Genomic DNA, 19,234 nt, shown 5'->3' with positions numbered 1-19,234 from the left:
GCTACTCACCCTGCGGGCCACCGACTTCCTTCTCTTCCCCCTCTCGGCTACGGGCGCCTCCGCGGAGCGGACCCCCGAAACAGGGGCCCCAATCGGCGGACTCCTCGAGGAGGTCCGGAGAGCCGTTGCCTCGGCATCCGAGGAAATGTCGATCGCTGGAGCCGCCTGGGCGGGTGCGGCCAAGCTCGACTCCTCCGCCCTGGCCCTCTTCATCGATCCGGAGGTCGCGACACCCTTTCTTTTGTGGGCCCTGAGGCCCCTGGCAAGCATCCGCGCTGCTTCGACGTCCATTCCTCAAAAAAAAAAATAAAAGAGAAGAAAAAGAGGCAAACCAATCAATCAGGAGTCAGAAATCGAAAAAAAAAAAAAGAGAGAAAGAGAAGAAAAGAAGGAAGAGAGGAGAAAAAGAGAGAGAAGGAAGAGGAGGTAAAAAAGAGAAAGAAAAAGAAGAAAGGCAGGAAAAAAGAAGATAAAGGAAAAGATGAAAAACTCGCAGGATCCTGGGGGCTCAGGCCAATGTTGAACAGAAATTGCTCCCTCAAAAGATTGGAAAGGGAAGGAGCGGAATAGGCAAGGAGCTTCCGGGCAGCCTGGAGGTCATCCTCCCCCAGGCTGGGGGCCCGGCGGACAGAATCTCTCAGAGAGCCCCAAGGGGACAGGCCCAACCTCAGGGTCGGGCAGTGGACGAAGAGGTATTTCCCCTTCCAATTGTGGATTGAAGAAGGGGCACCTTTCAGCAACCCCTTCTTGCCGAACTGGAGGGAGAAGTACCATCAGTCCTTCGCCGAAGGATGGCGCTTGAAAGTATAGAAGTGCCTAAACAGGGAGAGGGACGGTTGGACCTCGACTACGTGGCAAAGGGAGAGAAATTCTATCAAAAACCTAAAAGAATTCGGGGCCACAGAAGCCAAGGAGATGTCTAAGAAGCGGAAGAGGGCGACAACAAAGGATGGAAGCGGAAGCCGGAGTCCGGCACGGAACGCCTCCTGATACAGGCAAAAATGATCGGGCGGGGGAGTGCTAGCCCGGTCAGAGGGGTCAGGCAGCTCCAGATCGTACTCCGGAGGAACTCCATACTGAACCCTTATCAGAAGGAGTTCCTCCGGAGTCAGGGAACATGGAATGGCGCCCGACGTAAAAATCGGGCGGAGCCCAGCCCCAGACGCAGGTTCGTCTACAGAGCAAGGGACCTGGGGGTTTGAGGCGGAAGAACTCCGGAACTGCAGGGAGCAGAAGAGCCGGACGACATTTCGAACAACTTCGAATGAGGGCTCTAAAGATCCCGAAGAAGACGGACAGGATGAGGGGCGAGAGGTCACAGAAAACTAACTTGGAGGAATACAAAAAAAATAATGGCAAAGAAGAGGTCCCTAAGTGGCGGGAAGAAAGATGAAGGTGCTGGAACTAACCTAGATCGCTCTGAGGGATGCAGGGGGACGAAGACAGGGATGATTGGAAGGGCGCCTACGGCCCGAGAAGATACCAACTGAAACAGGGCTCTCGAAGGGAAGGCAGACACTGATAGAACTCTGGAACGGAATAGGGCCCCTAAAGGTGGAAGGACGGGTTTAAATAGACCCTGTGATCCGGTGCCATAATGATCGCGAATCCCCCCAGGCCAGCCCGCACCCGACACGTGTCCCACTCCCCCCGACGGGCGGCTAAAAGCGGCTGACGAGTCAGCAGAACCATTATGGCGCCGTACCGGGCCAGTGTACCAGCAGGAATTTCGAAGGGTCCTTCGTATCGCCCCGATTCGAAAAGACTCCAGCACGCGCACATTTAATGCTAAAATATCCGAGGACGGTCGTGTGCAGGATTCGAGGGGACAACTTCGGCTATGCCAATCTCTCTGTACTTCCTTCATTCGAAATTCGAACTCGGAAGTAGGGGGACTGGTGTTGGGTATAAAATACCCACAGCCGAAGTTCTCAGCAGGATTAACCCTTGCAGACTCCGTCCGGACTCCTACGGGAGCCGGGCTCCGCCAACAACTTCAACCGCAAGGAGGACTCCGCCCGGACTCCTACGGGAGTCGGGCTCCGTCGCCAACTTCAACTGCCGATAAGCTCCGTCCGGACTCCTACGGGAGCCGGACTTCGCACCTGACTTTAATTGCAGGGGACTCCGCCCGGACTCCTACGGGAGCCGGGCTCCGCCCACGGCTTCAACTCCTAGAGGACTCCGCCCGGACTCCTACGGGAGCCGGGCTTCGCCCATAACTTCAACCGCAAGGAGGACTCCGCTCGGACTCCTACGGGAGCTGGGCTCCGCCCACAACTACCGGTAAGCTCCGTCCGCCTCCTACGGGAGGCGGACTTCGCACCTGACTTTAATTGCAGGGGACTCCGCCCGGACTCCTACGGGAGCCGGGCTCCGCCCACAACTTCAACCGCAAAGAGGACTCCGCCCGGACTCCTACGGGAGCCGGGCTCCGTCGCCAACTTCAACTGCTGGTAAGCTCCGTCTGGACTCCTACGGGAGTCGGACTTCGCACCTGACTTTAATTGCAGGGGACTCCGCCCAGACTCCTATGGGAGCCGGGCTCCGCCCACGGCTTCAACTCCGAGAGGACTCCGCCCGGACTCCTACGGGAGCCGGGCTCCGCCCACAACTTCAACCGCAAGGAGGACTCCGCCCGGACTCCTACGGGAGCCGGGCTCCGTCGCCAACTTCAACTGTCGGTAAGCTCCGTCCGGACTCCTACGGGAGCCGGACTTCGTACCTGACTTTAATTGCAGGGGACTCCGCCCGGACTCCTACGGGAGTCGGGCTCCGCCCACAACTTCAACCGCAAGGAGGACTCCGCCCAGACTCCTACGGGAGTCGGGCTCCATCGCCAACTTCAACTGCCGGTAAGCTCCGTCCGGACTCCTACGGGAGCCGGACTTCGCACCTGACTTTAATTGCAGGGGACTCCGCCCGGACTCCTACGGGAGCCGGGCTCCGCCCACGGCTTCAACTCCGAGAGGACTCCACCCGGACTCCTACGGGAGCTGGGCTCCGCCCACAACTTCAACCGCAAGGAGGACTCCGCCCGGACTCCTACGGGAGCCGGGCTCCGTCGCCAACTTCAACTGCCGGTAAGCTCCGTCCGCCTCCTACGGGAGCCGGACTTCGCACCTGACTTTAATTGCAGGGGACTCCACCCGGACACCTACGGGAGCCGGGCTCCACCCACGGCTTCAACTCCGAGAGGACTCCGCCCGGACTCCTACGGGAGCCGGGCTCCGCCCACAACTTCAACCGCAAGGAGGACACCGCCCGGACTCCTACGGGAGCCGGGCTCCGTCGCCAACTTCAACTGCCGGTAAGCTCCGTCCGGACTCCTACGGGAGCCAGACTTCGCACCTGACTTTAATTGCAGGGGACTCCGCCCGGACTCCTACGGGAGCCGGGCTCCGCCCACGGCTTCAACTCCGAGAGGACTCCGCCCGGACTCCTACGGGAGCCGGGCTCCACCCACAACTTCAACCGCAAGGAGGACTCCGCCCGGACTCCTACGGGAGCCGGGCTCCGTCGCCAACTTCAACTGCGGGTAAGCTCCGTCCGGACTCCTACGGGAGCCGGACTTCGCACCTGACTTTAATTGCAGGGGACTCCGCCCGGACTCCTACGGGAGCCGGGCTCCGCCCACGGCTTCAACTCCGAGAGGACTCCGCCCGGACTCCTACGGGAGCTGGGCTCCGCCCACAACTTCAACTGCAAGGAGGACTCCGCTCGGACTCCTACGGGAGCCGGGCTCCGTCGCCAACTTCAACTGCCGGTAAGCTCCGTCCGGACTCCTACGGGAGCCGAACTTCGCACCTAACTTTAATTGCAGGGGACTCCGCCCGGACTCCTACGGGAGCCGGGCTCCGCCCACAACTTCAACCGCACGGAGGACTCCGCCCGGACTCCTACGGGAGCCGGGCTTCGTCGCCAACTTCAACTGTCGGTAAGCTCCGTCCGGACTCCTACGGGAACCGGACTTCGCACCTGACTTTAATTGCAGGGGACTCCGCCCGGACTCCTACGGGAGCCGGGTTCCGCCCACGGCTTCAACTCCGAAAGGACTCCGCCTGGACTCCTACGGGAGCCGGGCTCCGCCCACGACTTCAATCATAAGGAGGACTCCGCCCGGGCTCCTACGGGAGCCAGGCTCCGTCACCAGCTCCGACCGCTGCCGAACTTCAGCCGACGAATCCGCACTTTCTGGCGCAACACAGCAACCACCACGATCCTGCTCCACTTCCTACGACGGATTCTGCGTAGCTCCATCATTCCCTGACAGACCGCTATGATGGCCACGATCCTGCTCCACCTTCTGTAACGGATACTGCACGATTTCTCCATCCGCTGGCAAGTCGCGACAACGGACGCCGCTCCACTCCCTGCGGCAGACTCCACGTGGCGCGCTGCAGTGAGGGCCACGGGTCTACTCCACTACTCCTCGCAACAAATTCCTCCTGACGGTGGGCGGCCCACGACGAGACGGTTATGAACGTCGCTATCAGTCTGTTGAGCCCTCCACCTATAAAAAGGGAGATCCCAAATACGTTATTCCATAAGCTCTCATTTTTATCTAAAAACTCTACTAAATTCTCCGTTCGAGCACTCCATTCTTGTTGAGGCAGAGAACTGACTTGAGCGTCGGAGGGTCTTGCCGGAGCAACCCCACCTCCGGTTTAGACTTTCTTTGCAGGTCCCGACGGCGATCGCGACTCCCTCGACTCCAGCTTCTCCGGCGCAAGCGAATTTTTACACCAACAATATGTATGATTTAAAAAGTCTCCTATACCTATATATATGTATAGAAAATCATTTTGAAATGAAAATCAAGTGATATTTAAGCCAATAAATCTTCTTATATGGTCTCTTAATTTTTCTTATCCAATATATATACCAATCCTACCATACTTCGCTAACTCTATCGTAAGCGAGTATTTTTTTAAGAACCATTATATTATTATTAATTTAAACTAATATAAAAAATATTAAAAAATTAAAAAAAATACTTGACACTTGGTACTGTGGGAGATTATCCTATAATGTTATGTGTCAACATGGAATGCCATCCTTAATATTCGTGTATCGCTTTATTATTATTATTATATAGATATAAATAGATAAATTTTTTTATTATACTATTTATACTTTTATTTTTTATTTTTTATTTAGATAATATAAAAAATAAAATTTGACACGTGACGTTGTGTGGGATTATTCTATAATCTTACGTGTTAATATAAAATATCACTCCCAATACCTGTATATTGCTTTATATTATTATATAGAATATATGTATGGGAAATCATTTTAGAATGAAAATCAAGTGATATTTGAGCCAATAAATCTTTTATGGTCTCTTAATTATTCTTATCCAATATATATTGCAATCCTGCCATATTTTCGCTAACTCTATCATAAGTGAGTATTTCTTTAAAAATCATTATATTGTTATTAATTTAGACTAATATAAAAATATAAAAAAATAAAATTTGACACATGACATTGTGGAAGATTATCTTATAATTTTATATGTCAATATAGAATGCCACTCTTAAAATCCGTATATCGCTTTACTATTATTATTATTATTATTATTATTATTATTATTATTATTATTATTATTATTATTATTATTATTATATAGATATAGATAGATTTTTTTTTATGATCCTCTTTGCGCTTTTATTTTTTATTTAAAAATAAAATAAAATTAAAAAAATAAAAAAATAGAATTTGATATGTGACATTGCAGAAGATTATCCTATAATTTTATGTATCAACATGGAATATCACATTTAATATTCGTATATTATTTTACTATTATTATATAGATTTATAATAAAAATTTTATGAAAAAAAAAATCAAATAAACAATGGAGTACATAAGAATGAAAAGGGATTGATTGAAAAGTATAGCAAATGAACTGAAATATAAAATAAAACAAAATTATAGTAGTAGATTTACAAAAATGTAATTGTTAGATGACATGGCAGCATTAGCTTGCTATCACAGATTGATGTGGAAATCTAACAGATCCTCCACCGTCCACTGTGATCTGGAAAATATATAAATTCCACAAATCTTGCACCGGTCCGCCCGGACCATCCGGACGAATTCCTTTCGCTCGGTCAAAGATCCCACCCAACCGACCCTATAAATTATACCGAAACTCCGTTGATCCATCGGTCAGGAACACTCCATCAAAAGAATTAGACGGACAGGATTGCTTCGAGAATCCTATAAACTTCACGGCCGTGCGATTCCTTTCGTCCGCGCGGGTGGCTAGGGTTATTGGGAGGCTCGGGGAGAGACAGCGGGAAGCTCTTGGAGAAGCTTTGCAGAAGCGGTCAGTCTCCTTGCACCTCTTCGCCGCCTTGGAATCCTTCGAGTTTGCAATTGCTAGTGCTTCTGAATTCAAATTTTACTGCTGTTAATGTTTGATCGGATTCTCTTGGACTCCTAGGGTTTAATTCGTTTGATGGGTTTCTGGCTTTTTTTTTTTTTTTTAAATATGAATCATTTAAAGGCCTGAGTAGCTGGCTTGTGGTGATTCATTTGTGGTTTGACTATGTTGGAATGTAATAGTTGTCAAACTATCAGTGTAATATCTTAGTAAAACCTCTATTGTGGAGATTTTAGTTCCTATTAGTTTGTATATTACGTTTATTGATATCAATTAGTAGCTGCTTGATTTATGTATGCTTAGTTTAACAGCTAACCACGTTTGCATTATAAGATTTATTTTATTGGCAGTAAAAAATTTTGATAATTTATAATGTTGCATGAGAGGATTGAAGTGCAGATAATATTACTCTAGAATATCTTATGAATGAATATTTCACCAAGCGATGCTCAAGAACAAGTTCATGAAACCATTTGTGGTAATAATTTTTATTTTAGAAGAAAAACTGTTATGTGGCTATTCAGTATTTAAAAATATATTCATTAAATTTCCAATTATAACATTGAATAGGAAAGCTGTTTGGACCTTAATTTCTCGAAGGATCTGTTTTAGATGTGCAAATCAGCCTCTTTAATATGTTGTCCGAGGCCATAGCCTTTAGCTTTATCCATTGAACTAAACAACTAATTTGTGATGCAAGATGTGTGAGAGCATTTCCTTTTGGATTTACCACTAGTGGAAGCTAACATATATTAGAGTTATTTGCTGTTTCACATTATGTTCTTAGTAGTTAATTCAAAAATTGTTCTTACATGCATTAGATATTTCCTTTTTTTCACATAACTTGTAGGGCTACCCACCATTATTTACTTGCATATAGTTCATGGTTTATTGAGTCTTTGGGATCTAGTAATTAAGGGAGATCTTTACATTGTAATTTCTCCTTGGGCTGTATGAACAGCAGAACTTGCATGTATATTAGTGCTTTCTTGCACTTAAACTCTAGTAAGCAAGGATAAGGAAAGAGGAAATGAATAGAAAAGTTCCAGACCTTTCTTTTTTAAAAAAGCCATGAATAAGATTAAGGTGGCTTGAGTAGGAAATGTTTTGTGCAAGGAAAGAGGAGAAGGCAATGTCATCTAGCTTTTATATGCTGTCCAAGGTTCATATTCATGTGCATGAATTCATGACAAAATGCTAATGTTTAATACATCACCATGAGTAGCATCAGTCTGGTTTACATGTCATGTGGATACCCCCCTCCTACCCCCTCCAAAAAAAGGGTGTAGATGTGACACAAATCCTATGATCCATCAACCAAGTTGGGTCCAAGTCTAGATGGTGAGAATTTGTACGAACCACTAGGTTTTAGGGTTATGTACTTACCAGCTGCAGGTTTCGTTATGAGTCCCTAGCAGGTCCACTTTTAGTAAAAAAACTAGTGAATAATGAGAAGAAAATAGCGATATTGAATGATGATCAAAGGATCAGGGGAGTCAGGGGGGCCTAATCCATGTAGCATTTAGAAAACATAAGACAACTTATAATAATGTTCATGTGCATAGCAGGTTCATGTCTTGTTGTTGGTCCCTAGCAGGTCAGCTTGAGAAACCTAGTGCGAAGTGGGAGAAAATGATATTGGATGACAATCAAAGGATCCAAGGATGAGGGAATTTGCAAGGCTTACTCTGTCTAACATTTAGAAAACAAATCATAAGAGAGAACTTGTTATATAAGAATATTTTGGGTCATGTATCCCTTGACTAGACCTAGACTCAGGGCTAAGATACTTGGCTTGTCTATATTTAGCCCCATACATAATCCAAAAGTCAGAATACAGAATAAGTCCAATGTGGGCCATGGTAGGGTCTACTCTGAATTTGTTATCCAAGTGACAGCCATGTGTACCATGTTTTGGACTTAGGATAGAGCAGATGAAGGAGAATTAAGGTACATGAGAATTTTACTGAAAGGTGATAGTCTAGTAATGAAATTGTAACTTTGGATGTTGTAACCTGATTCATAACCAATTTGCATCTAGTATCGACTTTGCCGAACTAGCATTGGCTATAAGAAAACTTACAAGCACATATTTGTATTTGTGATATAAATATAATTAGTAGTTTATAGCAAGGTTTTAAATCTCGTGGGATGAGGTTGTCTCAATTTTTTCATGGAACCGGACGCGTCGCCATCCCGCCCCGTCCCGACAGTTGGAACAGAGGATATCCCAAGACGTCCCGATTGGGATGCTGGGACGCTAAGGGAACGGCCCTGTCCCGACACATAGGATGGTATCCCATCTCGGTGTCCCACGGAACATTTCGTTGGGACCTGAATCCTTGGTTTATAGTTTGGTTTAGGAAAACTAGTTGGATTACCTCCATGGGTGAATGGGTTCTTTGTTTTGCAGCATATAGTGGAGTTTTTTGGGATTTGCTTTCACATATGTTCATGTAAGGCAGCTATACTCTTGCTAATCTTTCTGATGGATTTTAGTTTCAATGAACATTCATGGTTAGCTTCATCGATTCTTGACTTTTGATGCCTTGACTACTCCATAAACTAAATTTTACCATTTCAGCTTGTGCCTAGTATGATTATTTTTGGAGTTATCCAGATAATAGCACCCTATGACTTATTGAGAACGTCATCAAATTGTTTGATGGGGATCTTCTCTTCTTCCTTAGGTAACACTAGTGAAGACTAATTCCATGGAGACAAATGTGATATATTTGTCGAAGAGGAAAACTTTACGAATAAAAATTAGGCAAACTGCTGGTCCAAATGCTGATCTTCATAACCCATGGACTATTGTGATCATTTCAATAACAAGATAACTGAAGCAAGTTCCTTTGTTCTATTTTAAAAACATGGAGCCTTCTCTTTACAATGTGCTCATGGAAGGGGCTATTTAAATGATTCATTTAAAGCATGCTTAGACGGCATGCATAATCCAATAGTTGTGCACAAATAATTGAATGGTCTTTGTGATCAAATGGGAATTAAGATCTCACTTAAGCTTTAGTGTTTGCATGATCAAGAAAAAATTGCAATTTGGATGAATGAAAGGTTATTGTCATTTCCTCATTTAAGAAGGTTTTATTTTGGTCTCCTAAACAAGAAACAGAACATGTTCAATTACATCAAATTATTGTCTGATATAGCAATGAATGTGATCGATGTTGTGATTTTAGGTTTTATCAATCATTTATATTTTGATTGAGAACATAAATTGCATTACTGGTAATTTAGATTCTTTGGAGTTGGACCATGAAATTGATTGATATTAGCAATGATATATTGGTTTCATGACCAAATGGATGAATTATTCACAATAAAATAAACAAAAAAGTTACTTGTAGTCCTTTTGATTGGTGAAATAGATGCATACAAGTTTGATAGTTTTATTCTCTATTTTGGGAGAAAAAGGTATTTTTCTTAACTGAGATTCGCATTAGGATGTTGGATATCATGGTGATGAATGAGTTAAATTTTGATGTTTTTTCTTTTGTTTTTTTTTCCCAGTTTGTTATCTTTCATAATTAAGGTCAATAGAGTCATGGCATATCTTGTAAATATATTTGATATCTCCTTTGATTTTGGTGATGTGAACAAAGATTGGCTTATGGGAATTGATACATGTAGTGCAGTCACGATAGAGTTTGAAAAATCAGATCATGTTTCCATTTTCATCTAAACTAAGATTTAAATATTGTGGTAGTTTCAACTATTATAAATTTGGTTTTAAGATGCCTGGCATGAAATTGTTAAGTTACAAAGTAAAAAAATATTAAGAAAGAAAGTTAGAACAAAAATAAATTTATTATATACTAGGTACTGTTGAGAGCATAATATTTTGTTTTAGTGGATACATATGATTTTACTTGATTTAGTTTGAAATTTTATCAAATTTAAAAAAGGATACTAAATAAGAGAATAATACAACTTTGAAAAAAATAATTCTCAAAACTTTTTTTTTTAGATTAGTCCCGAAAATCTTTCATGTTTGCATCTTGATGCCTAATTTTCATATTTGCATAAAATCCTTGTAAAGTTCTCCATTGATACAAATTGGTATTTCCATTAGTTTTTGTTTTAACAACAAGGAGGCTCGGGACACGGCATGTTCTTGCTCACATTGTCATCTTCGCTATTCCGCTTCCTTATCTCTCAAGACTGGTCTGCTAGGGTGTCATGTTGGAGGGGCATGAGTTAAGGGGTTGATAAGTGTAAGAGCAAGAGCCAAATATGTCCAAAAGATATGATATTCACACTCTTAGGAGAATATAAACATATTACTCTGTTGATATAAGCAATAGGTAGTAGGATTTCAAGGACTAAAATACACATACATAAAAGACAAGAATTAATGTGCCTATATGACAGATTTTATGGACTAATCAATAAAAAACCCCACATTTGTATTGTAATTTAATTGTCTAGTTGTTAGTTAACGTGTGCAAAAGTTTGATCTTCTTGGGCTTCCGATTTACGAAGATAAGGTGTATCTAGAATTAACACATGCAGGTTGTTAAGTATGAACTAGAAAGTTAACAATAGTAGGTTCGTCAAACTGTCCCAAACTGTACCGGCAACTAATCAGTGCTGTTCGGTCATTCGATTTAGAATGCTAGAAAAAAGGGAGCGAGAGAAAAGGAAGGAGAGGAGGGGAGGGAGAGGAGGGGGCGGAAAGGGAAAGGCCGGTGGTGGCTTGACGAGGACATCAGGGCTCCACTGTCCTCTACAAGATGCGAGAAGAGAGATATAGAGAAGGGAGGGAAAGAGAGAGAAGAGGGAGGGGAAGGTGGTGGGAGGCTGTTAGATGGCCACCATGGTTGCCGAACGGCCCAAAACAGCCCATGACCACTCTGTTCAAAACAGGGGCTCGACGGTGGCAGCGGCCTCCACACCGACTTGCCCTCCCTTATCTTCTCTTCCTTCCCCTCTCTCTATCTCTCTGCTCTCATTTTCTCTTGTGGAGGATTGGGGAGCGTGGGAGGTGTCGGCAGTCCTCTGGTGGCCTCTGCAGCCGTTTGGTGGTCACTGTCGGCATCTTTGCCTTGCTCCCTCCTTCCCCTCTTTTTCTTTCTCTTTCTTTTTCTCTCCGGTTCATCCCTTGTTTTAGTGTCGGTTCGGGCCCAGTATGAAGGCGTAGCGGCTCGTACCACCAGCCAGCCGGTGCAAGGTCAGATTTTGAGTTGGCAATTCTTGGGCAATACAATTATTATTAATAGCAATTTAATGGAATGATTAGAACAATGCAAAATGCTATGATATACATTATAGAATATCAAATATTTAGTATCTAGTTTATTCTTATGAAAATTTGAATAAATAAGGTTTTATGCAAGGATTCGAATATCAAGGAATGGACGACCAGCCCATAAAGCATGTGTTATTTTTTGTGTTATATCGACAAGGATGTGGTACAGCCTGTTTTGGCCTCCAAATCATTTTGCCTTTTATGATTTATTATTTTAGTCCGACATCTTTGGGTAAAGATGTTGATTTAAGTGTGCTTTTTAACCCATTTGACGTGTCCTTTTTTTTTGCTTGTTTATTTCATGACATGTCATAACTTGCAACTAAATATACATCGAAAATCTGTATTTGTGCACTAACAATTGAAACATAACCAGGATTTTTGAATCATTGAGTTATATATGATACCAAAGATTATCAAGGCATCTGTAAGTAAACCCCAATAAACACCATTTGCTAGGGTTACTCTTAGGTTTAAAATGAAATTAGCAATGGTTTTGGTGTTCGACTAAAAAGAGAAAAAAAAACCACTTGAGTTTAATTAGGGCATGAGTCCAGAGTTAGTGCACCATGAAATCCATTTATAGCATAATGTGCTTGTAAATTTCTTCAATATCTCCATCATTTATGCTTGGATTTTTTTTTTTTAAAAAAAAGACTAAATTTCTTCAATTTTCCAATTATATAGCCTTGGATTTTTGAAAAACAAAATTGGGAAGGGGGGAGGCCGTTGCCTAGTGAGAAGCATGTTTATATCCTCAAACATATTAATCTGGCTCCAATTAGGTGATTCCTTATCGTTTGACCTCCACACTAGCCTGCCATAGCTGCATCACCTTCAAATGGTAAAACCACCATAAAAGAAGGGGTTTAAAAGGCATTTTGAATGGTTCCAGGACCAATTTAGTCTTGATTTGCCTTGATTTGGCAGGATCGGGTTCAGCAAAATAGGGTGTATGGATGCCCACAGACCATAATATTGTCACCAAGCTTGTATTATATGTATGGATTTTTTATGTGTATGCCCTTCTAAACATTCCAATTTGTATGAATACCCTTTTAAAATTGATATCTGCATGTATACACTCATAAAATACTTTTTTTTGTTTATATACCCACATCATCTAATGCTATTAAAAATTAACGGTTTAAAATTAAAATAATTAAAATACCCTTATGGGTAGATGTGCAAAAAGATAAATTTATAAGGGTATATATGCAAATAGGAATTTTATGAGGATATTCATACAAATTTGAATGTTTGGAAGGATATACATGCAAAAAATCCAAATTAGAATTCTTTTGCGTCTAATACATCTCTCTTGATTTGTTAATTCTTTCCTTATTCTAATGGAGAAAAATTAACATGCACAATTAAAATAACGATTATACTTAATTTATTAACTTAGATAAATAGATCTTTTTATCAAATGATAGATCAAAATTTTTTTATCTAGAAAATAGATAGGTTATAACCATCCATGTTTTCTCTAATATATAATAATATGCTTATGAGAAAAATATTTAAACCTGATATTAGATGGATAGCTTGTATATTTGTATAGAATGGATATAGTTGTGGGTTTGGATATTACGTAATAATGAGAATTTATAATCTTATTATATTTTATTTTAAAAATTTTTATCAAAAATATTTTTGTAAAATGTATAAGGTATATCATGTTGTTATAAGATGGACATAGTCATCCCATCTTGCCTAAAAATATAATATAATATAGTATTCTAGTATATAAAATATTATATAATATTATCATGTTGTTATATTATGTAATATGTTACTATATTGTGGAGTAAGAGGGCCCAAATCCATCTAGATGAAATAGATAAAAATTAGATTAAATCTTTTTGCGTATATATCCTTCTAAACATTCAAATTTGCATGAATACCCTCGTCAAATTGCTATATATATATGTACATATATATATATATATATATGTATATATATATATGTATATATATATATATATGTATATGTATATACATGTGTATATGTATGTATATGTATATGTATATGTATGTATATATACATATACATACATATACACATATATATACATATACATACATATACACATGTATATACATATACATATATATATATACATATATATATATATATATGTATATATATATTCTTATAATTTTTTTTTTTTTTGCATATCTACCCATAAGGGTATTTCACTCATTTAAATTTTAAACCTTTAAATTTTTAACGGCGTTAGATGATATGGGTATATATGCAAAAAATAAGAAAAAGAAGGATATATGTGCAAAACAAATATTTGTGAGGGTATATATGCAAATATCAATTTTGAAAGGATATTCATGCAAATTTGAATGTTTAGGAGGGTTTATATGCAAAAAACCCTATATATATTGATTGATATGTGGCCTGTAGGACCAAGATTTAAATCCTTGGTTTCAAGTACAAATTGGAGAGTATAAAAAGTACCATGTAAGATGTAAGTTGATCTAGCTTGAACAAAATGCTTATTTTGTTTGCATTTTGAAAAATCCTATTTAAATTAGAATTAATATGCATAAAATTCAGTTAACTTTTTAATTGTTACCCTAGTTAGGTGGTTTGGTGATTTTCTGAAATTTAACAAGATGTTGCTTCTATGCAAGTTCCAATGTAAGAAGTTAACTTATAAGGATTTCATGTATCAAACATACCTTACTAGTTTATTTTCTTGTTTTTGAATTTACGATATCATGGAACCACAATGCTTTGAGGTTAATTTTAGCTGATTAGAAAATTTTGGAGATGAAAAAAATGAAAGGAATATAATTTCATTAAGGAAAAGTAAAATTTAGTCAAATTTGGAAATTTATTTTTGTATCATGCGAGCTCTATTTGGCATCGTTGTTGTTTTTGTGTTTATGTCTCTAAGTAATTGAAATGGAAATTGATGTTGAAGGTAGCATTTGCTCAAAACTTCTGCTATTGCTAGTTTTTGTTTTCACTACTTTTGAAACCAATAAATCTTTGGTACTAAACGATCAAAAGACTAAACAAATAATTTTTTAAAAAAGGAAAGATTTCATCATACATGTCATATAGTCTAGTTCATTTTTCTTGGGTTTTGAAAACAAAAACATAAAACAGCAATATGAATCTTAGGTTTGGACTTTGGTTTCTCCCCTACTATTATTGCGGTGAAAATAATCAATGTTGTGTAATTTCAAGGTATGTACTTCACATGAACATTGAACTATTAAACATAGCAACTTCTTCAACAGCCTTTTCTCAAGGCAAGCCTCAAATTAGTCTTTTTAACCAACACGTATGCTTGTTTATAAATAGGTATAAAATATTTAAATTATGGAATATAGATGCATACATGTTTATGCATTTACTTTGGCGAGACAGCAATAATCATTTATGTCCATGCTGGTCCTCTCGGATCCCAAGCCTGGTATGCTACATGCCTGTGTGTGCTCAGCACATACTAGCAGCTTAACCTTGATTTGAACTGCATATAAACATACATACTGGGCCAGAAAGGGTCACTGCAGTGGGAAATACCTGCTAGGTGCACGATAGATTTTGCAGTAAGCACACATATCCACTTTTTTTTTTTTAATTGATTTGATATTATCGTATTTGTTTACCTGAGCCTTTATCTTGTTTTGTGGGTAAAAGCAGTCTTAGATTTCTTGTGGTGGTTTCATGTGTTGGTTTAGCCCCACAAATGAATTTAATATATAATATTAAAAAATTTGTTTTATCACTCTATGTTTTCTAGTGTTTTCCATGAACCTATGAAAGTTTCCTGAATCATCTTTCTCTGTACCTTCTTTTGCTTTTGTTTTGTCTGGTTCATGTGCAATTAAAAAAAAAAAAGAAAAATGGAAAGAGAGTCACATTGCTTGGAGGATGAAAATGTTATTGATTAGTTGCCTGTTTGCACATGGTCAATGCTTGAAGATGCCTTTTGTATATTTGATATGGCTCCTCTAATGTTGAAGTGCATCATTTTGTTGCATTAAAACTGCTGTGGGTCAAGTCCTCCACCAGAAGGTTTTGAGTTTTATGCTTGTATTTCTTTTCATCAAATTTACATTATTTTATGTTGGTAAAGCTGTTTGCGAGGCAAATGGAACCCTTCATGTATAAGCCTTTGAAATGACAATGTTCTTAATCAAAATAAATAGAAATACTAAATGTAATCTGAAAATGGCTGAGTTTGTGCTGTGGCTTATGTTTATGGTTTATCTCTCTCTTTCTTTTCCACTTTTACCTTCTGTAATGACATTGGAAGACTCTTCTTCAGAAAATGGATCTTTAAGTTCCTAAATCAGGTAAATTATTGCAGTCGCCATTAACCTAAGGTTGTATCATTGTATGGGTGCACGGCTACACAGTTTAAATTGTTTGCTATTGTTCTGATAGGTTTCTGGATAGTAACTCTATTATATCCTAGTAGTGTTCATCATGTTTCTGACACCAGTTTTAATGACTGAATGCAGTTGATATTCTGAAGTTATATATTCACATTGCCAGATGGCTCCACCTGCTAAAGGTATGCTATATATGTCAGAATTTTAGCTATATGATTGTTGATATTGCATTAAATCAAAAGATCAAATGTAAGTTCTTTATCACTATCATATTGGTTAAATAAATGCAATGTGTGAGAAGACAAATTCAGAACATATTATTTAGCAATTTGCAGCTATCTCATTGTTTAGACATATTTTAATTTCTTTAGTGGTATGACTCGATGCCTTTGGCACAGTCACAAAGTCTTATTGATATTAGTTGGTATAGCAAAATGACAAAAATGAGAAAACTTGGCAAGAAAACTGGAACATACAGATATCAATAAAATGAGTTATATAAATATGTCTCTGCTCTATATGTAATGGTAAAGCCATGGAGTCCCGTATGCATGAGCTTAAATGGGGGCAATATATGAGGACTCGTGTTAGTAGCCCCGTATGGGCTATCATTAGGTAGATCTTACGTATTTATATATGAAAATAGAACCTATATAACACCTTCTGTCTAGTCTTTTTTGGTAAGATCTTGAGTTGTTTTCTAGCATGCATGCTAGACTTCATGGCCTCCCTTGTGCCTCACAAGAGAAGGCCGGAATCCTGCACATGTTGGACTCCAGAGGCTATGATTGACCCCTCCACACTCAATGGAACCTATATAACACCTTCGCACTAGCCCTTTTCGGTGAGGTCTTGAGTTGTTTTCTAGCATGCATGCTAGACTTCATGACCTCCCCTGTGCCTCACAAAAGAAGGCCGTGAATCCTGCACATGCTGGACTTCAGCGTCTACAATGCACACCCTCCCCACCCCTTTCTCTCGCCCGGCACAGAAAAACAATGCTGTTGATTGTCCAGCACATGCATGTGGATTACATGTGCTGGGGTTGGATATGAGTGTAGTAACTGCAGTTACAATGCACATATGGTGTGAAAAAAGAACTTTATGCTTAAAATTTCTTTGATCTAGGTTGCAAAATGAAGATCTAATTATTAGATGTGATGTACAAAAAATGTTTTGGAAACCTCTGCCTAAGCACAAGTCCTCCCAAATATATAGTTCTACCGGTTCGGCACTGTGTGATGATTTCTTGGTATACTGCATCCTTTTAAAAGCAACATGGCTTCTTAATTCTTGTGTTCTCATGTAATTCTGTATGATTGTCTGCATGCAGCTACCTCCAAGAAGCCTGATGGCAAAACACAGGCTCTGAAGGTTGCCAAGGCTGTGAAATCAGGAGCATCGTCTCTGAAAAGGAAGACCAAGAAGATCCGCACTTCTGTTACTTTTCACCGGCCCAAGACCCTCAAGAAAGAGAGGAATCCAAAATATCCTAGGATCAGTGCTCCACCAAGAAACAAGCTCGACCACTATCAAATTCTCAAATATCCCCTGACCACTGAATCTGCCATGAAGAAGATTGAAGATAACAACACGCTTGTATTCATAGTTGACATCCGAGCTGACAAGAAAAAGATCAAAGCAGCTGTGAAGAAGATGTATGACATTCAGGCAAAGAAAGTCAATACTTTGATCAGGTTGGTGTCCATTTGGTATTTCCCAATACAGCAGTTTCTTTATCCTACCCAATAGGCTATCCAGGTAGCATTTGCAATCAAGCCTTGATGGATTTCTGAGTCTGGTCTTTCTGATGCTTTTGCAGGCCTGATGGCACGAAAAAGGCATATGTGAGATTGACCCCGGATTATGATGCTCTGGATGTTGCAAACAAAATTGGCATAATCTAGACATGTAGTAGTTAGCAATCCAGTCCTGTGCTGAATCACATTTAAGGTTGGTGTTTCAGGTCTCAGACTCTAATTTTGTGTCCTCTTTGATTTTCTTGCTTTAGTAGTTCGTTGGCATCAGATGCTAGTTGAAAGTTATTCTGAATACTTTCTTAACTGTACTACTAGGATTCGTTGTTGATTATGGTGGACATCCCTTAATTTTAAGGGAGGCCCCGCATTAGATAAATGTGCTGCAGGTATCCTTGTCTTTGTGGTTGCTCCAAAACATTAAGCAATGAAAGTTGCATATTTGCTGTACGAAATTTTGCTTTTTCTGCATTGTATGGTATCTTTTTCCTTTGCTTTTGCCACTGACATAATCTTCTGAAGGAATCTGTTGGATGGGTTTGGACATGCTTTTGACCATTGGAAGATTTGTATGCATCTATTAGATTCCAATGTTCGATCTTCTACAGGAAAAAGCGCATTTAGGGATTTGAACTTTTAGAGGAGCTTTTTTAAAGAAACAAAGCAGATACTGATTATTTAAGATGATTCCCCCTTTTCGTTTTTGTTTCTTTGCTAGGAGGCTTAATGTTTTCTTGGTAGTGAATGTTCATGCCAAAGCATTTTTGACCGAACACGAATTCCGTGGCTTTGAATGTACCATTATATGCTTCTCTCAAGCTACATGCATGGCGTATATCGATTTCTTGCAAGTCAATGTTTTGGTTTTATGTGGGTAATCTGGTAATCTGGATCAGCTTGATGGTGCTGCTGATTTGAGTAAGCATTAGCAGTGGAGTGGAGGATGAAGTGGACATTAAAGCTCTAATGGTTTCATGGCATCGGTCTATTTCAAATGTCAATGGACGGTGCCTATCATGCAAACCTTACTTGTTATTCTTTGAACAGCAATGGACCATCGAGCGGATAATGGTGTCTGACATCATCAGGTTAAGAAGTTGATTTGCCTTGCGAACCGATGCATGACTGATGGCTCCAAGGTGATTGCTTAATTTGATATTATTAGTTGCTTTCCGAAAGAGCATGTTGGTTCGATTTGGGGGGTTACCACCTGGGCTTTGGTTTCTCGAGTCCATTCCTGAATGTGACAGGTCCGATCAATTCTACCATGAACTCTCTCTCGGTTCTGGGCAGTTCATAAGTCGTGGTCGTTGACGACCCTTTCAATTAATTCTGTTTAGAAGTGGAATTATGACAGGCAGAGAAGACTATTGGAAAGCAACCATTGAGACTAATGTCTCCCTGAATGAGAAGAGAGAGGTTTGACAGACTCTTTGATAAAGCTTGTTACT

The 19,234-nt window shown here is 40.4% G+C and overlaps 1 protein-coding gene across 1 annotated transcript; it reads left to right on the top strand.

Annotated features, from left to right (window-relative positions):
• Positions 1-6,202: 6,202 nt before the first annotated feature.
• LOC105034390 (large ribosomal subunit protein uL23) lies at positions 6,203-18,238 on the top strand. The gene is made up of 4 exons (XM_010909532.4): positions 6,203-6,338; positions 16,156-16,208; positions 17,360-17,723; positions 17,849-18,238. Exons 2-4 carry the CDS (start codon positions 16,190-16,192, stop codon positions 17,931-17,933), a joined length of 468 nt encoding a protein of 155 aa, XP_010907834.1. The 5' UTR covers positions 6,203-6,338; positions 16,156-16,189; the 3' UTR covers positions 17,934-18,238.
• The last annotated feature ends 996 nt before the right edge of the window (positions 18,239-19,234 follow it).

Source organism: Elaeis guineensis, chromosome 4 (assembly GCF_000442705.2).
Source record: "Elaeis guineensis isolate ETL-2024a chromosome 4, EG11, whole genome shotgun sequence".
NCBI lineage: Eukaryota > Viridiplantae > Streptophyta > Magnoliopsida > Arecales > Arecaceae > Elaeis > Elaeis guineensis.
The sequence above is the reverse complement of the archived record's forward strand: the minus strand, read 5'-3'. Positions and strand labels throughout refer to the sequence as shown.

Bases quoted from the DNA above. Each gene is read 5' to 3' on its own strand.
- LOC105034390 (XM_010909532.4), top strand. The intron at 17,724-17,848 runs GTTGGTGTCCAT...ATGCTTTTGCAG, and splicing joins AAAGTCAATACTTTGATCAG to GCCTGATGGCACGAAAAAGG.